General features: G+C 41.2%; 1 protein-coding gene and 2 long non-coding RNA genes across 6 annotated transcripts in view; 1 reads left to right on the forward strand and 2 right to left on the reverse strand.

The window, feature by feature from the left end:
- Positions 1–7,388, reverse strand: part of LOC130550483 (protein CutA homolog) — a 9,381-nt gene extending 1,993 nt beyond the window's left edge. Inside the window, exons 1-4 of one of the 4 annotated variants that reach the window (XM_057327969.1) lie at positions 7,266–7,388; positions 6,983–7,033; positions 5,388–5,536; positions 5,221–5,280 (exon numbers count right to left, since the gene is read on the reverse strand). In XM_057327969.1, coding sequence (XP_057183952.1) covers positions 5,221–5,280; positions 5,388–5,536; positions 6,983–7,030 — 257 coding nt within the window. In that variant the 5' untranslated portion in view covers positions 7,031–7,033; positions 7,266–7,388. The other 3 variants (XM_057327972.1, XM_057327971.1, XM_057327970.1) reach the window with 3 other exon arrangements.
- Positions 1,812–4,951, reverse strand: LOC130550486 (uncharacterized). Its single transcript, XR_008962429.1, has 4 exons — positions 4,833–4,951; positions 4,591–4,635; positions 1,979–2,032; positions 1,812–1,857 (listed from the first exon to the last, which is right to left on the reverse strand). It is a non-coding gene; the product is annotated as an uncharacterized LOC130550486 (long non-coding RNA).
- A 113-nt stretch (positions 7,389–7,501) lies between the features above and the next one.
- The window catches only part of LOC130550484 (uncharacterized), a 3,083-nt gene continuing 584 nt past the window's right edge, over positions 7,502–10,000 (forward strand). Inside the window, exons 1-3 of the long non-coding RNA XR_008962428.1 lie at positions 7,502–7,593; positions 8,086–8,186; positions 8,276–10,000. The exon at positions 8,276–10,000 is cut by the window's right edge and continues 584 nt beyond it. This is a non-coding gene — a long non-coding RNA (uncharacterized LOC130550484). The remainder of the gene's footprint in view (positions 7,594–8,085; positions 8,187–8,275) is intronic.

Genomic DNA, 10,000 nt, shown 5'->3' on the forward strand with positions numbered 1-10,000 from the left:
GTTGTGATGTTATTAATATTTTCTTGGCAGGAGCCGCTGGTGTGACACAACTCTGTACAGTAGCTGAAGAGTAAAGGACACACTGATGAAATCCTGACACCATTACTGCTCAACTCTTAAAAAACAGTGCTTCAAAAGGTTCTTCGGTGCCATAGAACCATTTTTGGTTCCACAAAGAACCATTCAGTCAAAAGCTCTTTCTTACTTTTTTATCATCTAAAGAACCTTTTTTCGCCACAAAGAACATTTTGTGAATCAGAAGGTTCTTCACATGTAAAAGGAACCAAATGTTCTTCAACGGCATCTAAGAACCTTTGAAGCACCTTTTTTTAAAGCAACAACGAGCTGTTTTTCGACTTTAAAATAATCTTATTTAAAAAAATTGTTTTAGTGGTGGGACAACTCTTAACTGGACGAATTTTACTGCCGCTGCTACCTAAGCAGCCCTCTATCGGCTGAAATCACACTTGTAACTTCGGTGTGCGGGTAGGTTCACAAGCCCCGCCCATCACCTGCTTTACGGCATACGTCAGGTTTTACTCATAGCCTGGGAGAAGTTAGCCAACATCTAACAATAAGACGAGACCATCTAGTTCAACGCAAGTCTTCAAACCATCACCATGGCAGAGCCTGCAAAAAAATCAAAGAGGGTGTTGTCGGAGGAAGCGAAGAAAAGAAAGAGAGAGAGTGATCAGACACTAGCCCGATCACGAAACAATATCGGACGGGCTTACACTCGGTGGCGCGAGCTGAAAGAGGCAACGGGTTGCAAAACTGGTCCTGCTACTGGATTTGTGAGTGTTATATGTACATTTTTCTTACACTACTGTACTTTTGAGCTTATTTGTTATTAGGATGCGTTCAGGTTGTTCATTGGCGCACCACCGGTTCACAATTTATAACCGTAAGGTAGCTGAGAGATAATATTTTGTTGCCCCGGTGACGATAGCTAGCATGTTGTTTGTTGTCACGAATTTGCGTAATGCATGTAAACGAAGACTACCAAACCACAATAAACGTTTTGTGGTAAAAATGTGCAGACTCCGTAGTTCAGACCAGTTATGCACGTAAATGTTGAACAGTTCAGTCGTTGAGTACGCTAATGTTATCGTTAAGTATAATTATATGCTATGCGCTGTTTTCATAGCGAGTTGAGTGTAGTCATTACACAAAACACAACGCCTGGTCGCGAGTGTGTTTAGTGACCTCCAAAAAAATAACAACAGAAATTACTAAAGGTTAATAAACACATTCACGTCCATGCGTTGTGTTTTGGGTAACAGTACACTCTACTCGCTATGAAAACAGCGTACATACACGAGAACAACTAACGTATGCACGCAAAAAAACTGGTCTACCGTTCTTTATTGTCATTATAGTAGTAAATTATAGTGTAACAATACATGAAACTTTGTAATGATATCTGGAGAACATATGGTAACACGGGCTACTTTACCTGATCGGTGGACATAGTTTCAAAACGACGTATCTGGGTACGCCGGTTCCATCAGCTTTGTAAACAAATTCATGTGTATTGAGCTGACAACGGGGACACTTTGCGACAGTATTTACGACACACGTTTCAGACAATTGCGCTTATCAACCACATGGGGTAACCATACACCATAACGGCTCGTTGTTGCTTTAAGAGTGTAGTCAAAGAAAGTCAGACTTTCAGAAACATCACCAGACAAAAGACGAATCATCTGAACCACTAGATCAAAGCACACATGATGCTTGTGTATATACACGTGTGTGTGTGTGTGTGTGTGTGTGTGTGTGTGTGTGTGTGTGTGTGTGTGTAGGACTCACTCTGAGACCCGGGAAACCCCCGCTGCCGGTTCCCCCAACAGGTCCCTAAAAAACAGACAAAACCACAGAATTCAGCCACAAAACAATATAATTCTTCATCATAATCTGTCTTTATTTAGTATAAGCATCTGGTCGCGGGTTTAACTGATGACAGCAGATTGTGTACCTCGTTTCCGTCCGGTCCAGGCGGTCCTCTCTCACCCACATCACCCACAACACCCTGTAAAAACACAGCATCTTTCCACATCACTCACAGTTCTGCTGAGCGCTGGCGCCCCGAGGCCACACTGTTCCATGATGCAACACACCAGACACGCGTGTCTCCACACACGCAGCCGATCGGTTGAGTGATAATCTCACCCTGTGCTGGAAGTCTGATGATACGGCGTATCAAATATTGATTAAAGTTTTGAACGTTTCAAGTTAAAGGACTTTTAATAGTGTTATGCTTACAATAAGAGAGACAAACTTTTACAAAAATCTAAACGGATATCTCAAGTGATCGTAACAATTCTGTCGTCAATTATTCATTTTTAAGGTGGTTGTAAGTCTGTAGTGACTCTTCTTTCTTTAGTGGAACACAAAAGAAGATATTTTGAGAAGTGTCTCAGTGGTTTTGTGAAGTCAATGGGGTTCGGTGTTGTTTGATGATTGACATTCTTCAAAATATCTTCTTTTACGTTCTGTAGAAGAAACAAACTCATTTTAGTCATAGTAATCCCTTTCAGTTAGTGATTGATTTATATACTGTGTGTATGTAAGGAATATTTTATAAGACATTTTTGTCCAGTCTGTCTCGCAGTGAACAAGGAAAGCCGAGTATTTTTTTTATGATGATGGTGCAGCACATGCGGTCGGTTATGCACTGATGCAGCGCTGGGAGTGGATGTGCATGTTGTGTCGTTCAGACGCCGGCGGCCTCTGAATGTTTTCCAACAAGCTTTCATCCGCTCAACGTGCCTGTGATGAATCACTCGCGTCTGCAGACAGCAGGCATCGTGCCCAGACCTCTGGTGGGATTTTAAGACTTTTCCGCAGGGAATAGAAGACACTTTCTAACACTACATCGCAATCTTACAATCTGCAAAACAGCTACTGAGATGCATTTGAGCATTATTTACATTTACATTTATTCATTTAGCCCAGTGGTTCACAACCTTTTCATGGTCGCGCCCCCCTGTAAACCCATTATATATATATATATATATATATACAGTATATATAAAGAAGCAAAAAATACCTGTATATGACAGATTGATCAGATTATAAATGTAACATACCCTGCTGATAAAAACAAAAGAAACCATCACAGAAATTAGCTTTATTTACCATTAGCTTTTTGCATTAAAACCATTACAAAATTGTAGCGTTTTAGACATTATTTCAAAAGGATTAATCTGCCAGATCATGAGAACGGTGCGCGTTTCATTGATTTTAACATCGCAATATATAATACAGACGCGGTGTGGTGTCATTTGCCTGTCGAAAATAGCGCTTTACATCTTTAATAACACTCAACAGCTTTAAACAGCCGTCCAAGTTCAGAAATATATGAAAAGGCACTTGATTAACACGCCACTCCCGTCACGCGCACTCTGAACTCATCGGGAGAGAGAGAGACTTGTGCTCATTCTGAAGTGACAGTCTGAAAGACAAACGTACTTCTATGATCTTCCTGTTTCTTAAGAGGGTGTAGAGGTAATTGCTGCTGCTTCCAGAGTGGACGTTTGCAGACTTTGTAGATATTATTCTTTTGTGCGCAACCTAAAATTGCACTGCGCAGGACCTACAAAGAGACTGCGCAGCCGCGCACGCACACAGCTTCAGACGGAACATTGCCGTCCATCAATTTGCAATCGCGTTCGTCCGTGCATTCCAAAGGGTTCCAAGCGACTTACAAATGAGGTCAACAATAGAAGCAATTGGAACAACACAAGGACAACATAAATGCATGCAAGTCAGAACTAATCGGTCAGGTGCTGACGGAAGAGATGTTTTCAACACATCTCCCTGTTGAATAAACCAGCATATGCTGGTTTGGTATGTTTTGATGCTGGTTTGTGCTGGTTTAAGCTGGTCCTTAGCTGGTTTAAGCTGGTCAAACCAGCATCAGAACATACCTGACCAAGCGTATGCTGGTTTTTTCAACAGGGCTCTCTATTTAAATTCAACGTGAAGTATACAGCAGAAAAATCACAGCTGAGATCATCTGTGTCTCAGATGTTTCTCCTGAGAAAAAGAGGCAGAAATCTAACAAACTTGTCTGTCATGAGAGTTTGACAAGAGATGTCAACAATGTGTCAAACTGAGCTCAGATTCGTCTCGTCTGCAATCAAAAGTCGATCTTATTGAAGATCTCAAATCTCAATATCAACTCAGATATTTCTCATCACATTGACTGAAATCCAGATGATTTCACACCTCCAGACTCTTCATGTGTCTCAACAATTACACTCATTCTCATTTGATTCTTTTTTCATGAGAAACATCCAAGACTAAGTTGATACACAGCTGAGAACTCCATCAAATCATCTGAGCTTTGAAAGACATCAGACAGAGAAACAGACCTCCTGATGTCTTCGGGAATTAAAGAATGTGTTGTGGTGTTTTTTTAAACATATCTTGCTTCGGTGATTCCTCGGGATGGTGCAGCTGGCGGCCAGATGAGAAAATTTTTCCGTGTACAAGTAACTTCATGATTCGGCCGCCACAGATACGCATCGCTTATTTGCATAATGACTGGAAACAAACGCTTGGAACAGAAGGGAGAGATGTTACCTGTCTTCCTTTAGGTCCCTTGATCCCCGCAGGACCTGGAATTCCCTGAAACATACGAAGAAGAGCACAGTTACTCATCGCACCTGACACGCGTGCACGTCCCGGAGGACATGATCAATCTCCGTCCCGGAGGACATGATCAATCTCAACTCTGTTCTGTCTTCTACATACGTACAGCCGTACGTCTGCCTGCGAGACTTCCGCTGTATGTTCATCTACAGTGTGTTCAGTGTTAAACTCACTCTCTCTCCCTCCGGTCCGGGTGGTCCGGCAACTCCTGGAGGTCCGATGAAGCCCTGACATAAGACACATGTGTCAAACCTTCAGCTCACATTTCAAAGTTTCTTCATGTAATCTCAGCAACTACAACTGATGATTCAATGAATTCATTTTTGCATATTCCGACAATTGAATATTCAGAGAGAGAGAGAGAGGGAGAGAGAGAGACAGAGAGAGAGAGAGATTGCACACACACACACCAGACACACGCGCACATACACACCAGACACACACACACACACCAGACACACACATACACACCAGACACACACACAGGCACACCCCAGACACACGCGCACACACACACACACACACACACACACACCAGACACGACCTGTAGCTTTACTCACACAGATATGATCTTCGGCATGATGTTCACACATGCAGCCAGTTTCTTCTCCACGATTCCTCTGTGAATAAACAGGCAACATTTGTACATTTAAAAGATAAAACACTTCATGTATCTAGGTATTTCCACAGAAAACCTGTGCTTGAAATAAACGTGTGTGTGTTCTACCTAGCAAGTTCTTTGGCCACTGTGTCATTAGGGCAGGTGACGAAGGCAGCGGAGTGTGTGCCAGATGAATATGTTTCTGATGCCATGGAGAACGCTCGCAATCCCACCCGCCTCAGAACCAGAAACATCAAAACACTCAACACAACAGTCTGACAAAACAAGACGTCACGTCAAGTCAGCTTTACTGTCATTCTGGAGACATACAGAGGAATAACATATGTTACGCATTTAACACAATACATCTATAAACGTACCCATATCTAACCAGTCGAAAAGTCATAGAACTACACATATAACTGAATACAGTGGTTCTCAAGCAGGGCCGGCGCAGAGGTATTGCAGATGAGGCGCCACGCTTCCCCTGAAACCCTAACCTTTGGAACTCGACCGTGAATGCACGGAGGGCAACGTTCCGTCTGAAGCTGTGCACTGCAATTTTAGGATGCGCACAAAAGCTTCATATCTACAAAGTAGGCAAACGTCCACTCAGGAAGCAGCAATTACCTCTACATCATCTTAAGAAACAGGTAGATCATATAAGTTAAGTATGTTTATGAATATATGATGTATTTATAATTATATTTCCCCAAACACTACCTGACGATCCCATTGAAGCCTCGGACCTCTTTCCCCTGACCCACATTCCTCCTCTGTCACGCTTCAAGTGTAGGAAATGGTTTATTGGGCAGTTAAACTGTGCTGAAACATTGGGATTATAACACCCAGTCCTACTAAACCAATCTGTCTTTCAGACTGTCATTTCAGAAAAAGACCAAGTCTCTCCCGATGACTTCAGAGTGTGCGTGAAGGAAGTGGCGTGTAAATAAAGTGCCTTTTCATATCTTTCTGAACTTGGACGGCTGTTTAAAGCTGTTGACAGTTATTTAGATGTAAAGCGCTATTTTCGACAGGCAAATGACACCACGTCTGTATGATAAACTGAAAACAAACTCTCGCTCGTGTTAAAATCAATGAAACACGCACTGTTCTCGTGATCTGGCAGATTAATCCTTTTGGAATAATGCCCAAAACACTATAATTTTGTAATGGTTTTATGCAAAAAGCTAATGGTTCATAATATTATTTTAATGGAAACCATTCATTTCTGTGATGGTTTCTTTTGTTTTTATCAGCAGGGTTGTGCATTTATAATCTGACGTCTTGAGATCAATCTGTCATATACAGGTATTTTCTGCTCCTTTATATATATATATATATATATATATATATACTATATCTAACATATTTTACACATTATCTTATCTATCTTCAATGTACAGTGTGGGGGGGACGCCAGTTCTTTAAATGAGTTTACAGGGGGGCACGACCATGAAAAGGTTGAGAACCACTGACTTAATAGATACTTAAAATATACTTTGAATTAAGAGTATAATTAAATCCAAATTTAACAAAAATACAAAGACACAACGCTGCAATTAAATGATTTATCATTCACAGCTCTCGAAACACAATGACGTCAGAAAGGTTTACTGTATAAACGCAAGCAGCATGTTAATCATCTGTCTGTAAAAGTTAAAGTAAAGAGTTCTGCACATATGATCATAAAGTCGAACATAAAACACACAAACACTCACCAGACAGAAAATCTTTAGAGATCCCACAGCAGCAAAATCCAGTCTCATCACCTAATAACAGAATCAATTCATATCTGGGTACGTCACGTTAAATGATTGCAGTTTAAATAAAGAAACAGTTTGCTCAAGTACAGCTGAACTGCTGCGCGTTCACGCGTTCACTTCATTACAGTAAAATCACACAGTGCAGTTAGCAGTTTTTATGTTTCAACCGAACTTATTTCTTGTTAAATGAATGAAATAAAATCAACTAATCAAAGTTTGTATGTAGTCTTGAGCTCACCTAAGCCACTGCCTCTGCCGTACATTGTGATCAACTGTCGTGCGCCCACATCAGCCTCTGCCGTAAAGTGTGCTCAACTGTCGTGTGACATTAACATGACTGGCGCGTGTTTCAGTTTCCTGCTCTGTGTCTCTATTTTAACAGAACCATATACAGGATAGTTAAACATCAGAAGTGATGTAACCCGTATAAAATTAACTTAACACTTACAGTACAGAAATTCGTAAATGCCACCGGTAGCGGAAGTTGCGTTTTACTCATGTCACGGATCTTTACCGGGGGCGGGGCTTTAGAGCGCGCCAGAAGCAAGCACGTGCGGGATTCTGCGGTAATGATGCGTCTGATGTGTGGAGATTAAAGGCTGGAATACACTACAAGACTTTTAAAATCAGAACAGATTTGTAAAAAACTAGACATTATACACTTGTAGACTTTTTGAACGTTTGCATAGAAAACAATACATGATCAAATCTGCAGACTTTCTGCAACAACTCCAGACTGAAAATCTGAGCAAAAGTCTTGTAGTGTATTCCAGCCATAACACTATACTGGAGTTTACGTTTTACAATTCTACAGTTTTGCAACAAATTCATACTAGTGTGCAGTTTGCATGTATGGTTCAGTATAATCGCGCGCGTTCGTGCGGCGGTCAGTGATGACTAGTCCACTGCGCAAACTGACGTGCTCATAAAAGCACCTTAGTGTGAAGAGAGCAGTGCTGATTTCAGTCTGAGCGCACAGAAACACAACACGTGAGAACCGATAGACTTGAGCTTGTGTTGCTTTGACTGATGATGTACTGTCTGTCTTTCATTCTCAGATATCCTCTCTTCGGGGCTCTGAGGTGCTGTAGTATTATTGGTGTTAATCCATCTGAAGAACAGATCATTTGTGTTGTGGATCGGTGAAAAAACACTGATGGTAAATTACAAAAATACTTTGAAGTTTAAGATTAAATTGACTCTGCCCTGGTTTTTCTTTATGAATTAATTTACAATTGTCATTTTCAGAGCTGTTGATGGCGATTTAACTTCTCCAGGTTCTTTGGTCACGGTGAGGAGGACCTGTTTTAAACAGAGGATCGAACCGTGTGTGATCTCTGCTCAAACACAGCTGTTCTTACTGTGATTTTATTTCACATTTACTTATTTATGTTCTGTCATGTGTGTGAATGTGATAATTTACTCATGACTTCAAGCTCTTTCTAAACACTGTAGTTTAATGTTGTTTAAACCAGTGGTTCCCAAACCTGTGCCTGGTGACCTACTGCTCTGCACATTCTGCATGTGACTCAAGTCATCAGCTCATTAACGGAGAGAACCATGAACTGAAGTAAGCCTGCCGGTTAAAGGAGACCTACAAAATGTGCAGAGCAGTGGGTCCACACTAGTTACAGGTTTGGGAACCACCGGTTTAAATCAAGTCATGTCTGCAAGTGCTCTGATGTAGAGAAGTGTTAATTTGTTAATTATGAAGATAATTGTACATCAGTACGCAGGACCGTCACTGTGATGTCATACGCTGATCAGTCTGTGCAGTGCCTCATGAAGTTGAACGCGTCTAGTGTTGTCTGTCTTACAATATGACAATGTATAGCCATGACATGGACTAGTACATCTAATAAAACAGCTGCTGTAATGTAGAAGACGGGTGTGTGCAGCTTTATTCTGTGCTGCTGTCTACAGCAACAAAATTACACCAGATCTGATCTAAGCAGTCAGACTGAAACAGATTTCTAGAAATGAGATCTGGATAGGATTTTAAAACCACATACAAATGCAGCCGGAAACAGATTTGTAATATTGTATTTAATGTGATTGTTTGTTGTCCACACTTGCTACGTATGGCCAGATGTGAATCAGACGTGCACAAAAATCAGATTTGGACTGATAGTGTCAATGGCGAATGTCACGTGACTAAACCGCTAAACGCGTCTCCTTACATGCGTTTGTTTTATTAGCAGTATGGATTTTAAGATAATCAGCTAACCTAGCTAGCTGTTTATGTTTTTAGGCGTTTTGTGATATTTTAGTAATCAAATGTCTGTGAGAAGGGACAAAAACGTTATATATCAATCTGTTTATGTGATGGGCATCAATTTTGATCGTCTTTCCCTGTTGAAAAAACAGCGTATGCTGGTTTGGTATGTTTTGATGCAGATTTGTGCGGGTTTAAGCTGGTCAAACCAGCATCAAAACTCACCTAACCTTTTTTTCAGCAGGGTTGGTAGCGAAGTACATGTTGAGTAAAACGGCTCTTTATGTAATGGAGCGCACACAAAAGATTTAAACCGGATGCGATGATGAGACTTGTTTTCCAGTTTCTGTGTGTGACGTTCGGTACAAACCCCTCACTACCAGGTAGCCCACTTGTTGCCTTTGACTTGTCTTGTCAGTATGTGATGTGTACAGTAGATGGCGCCAGTGCTCGTGTTACTGTACACATGAATCCACTGAATATCCTTACTGCTCATATGAGAGGTGAAGATGTTACCATGGAAACTGAGCCGTCAGCACACCTGCAGCTGCTGTCTGCGCAAGTCAACATCCCATTTACATCAAACCCACACACCTGTGGTTAGACAGTGGGGTGGGGGCTTGTATGATATGAAGAAGTGTAATCACTGTAGAGGAGTCTGAGGCTTCAGAAACTAATTCACAGGGTGGTTTTTGAGTTCTAAATGTTGATTTCTAGATTGCTCAACAGAAGGATTTATTGAACACACAAAAAACACG

This window comes from Triplophysa rosa, unplaced genomic scaffold, assembly GCF_024868665.1.
Source record: "Triplophysa rosa unplaced genomic scaffold, Trosa_1v2 scaffold346_ERROPOS92138, whole genome shotgun sequence".
Taxonomy (NCBI): Eukaryota; Metazoa; Chordata; class Actinopteri; order Cypriniformes; family Nemacheilidae; genus Triplophysa; species Triplophysa rosa.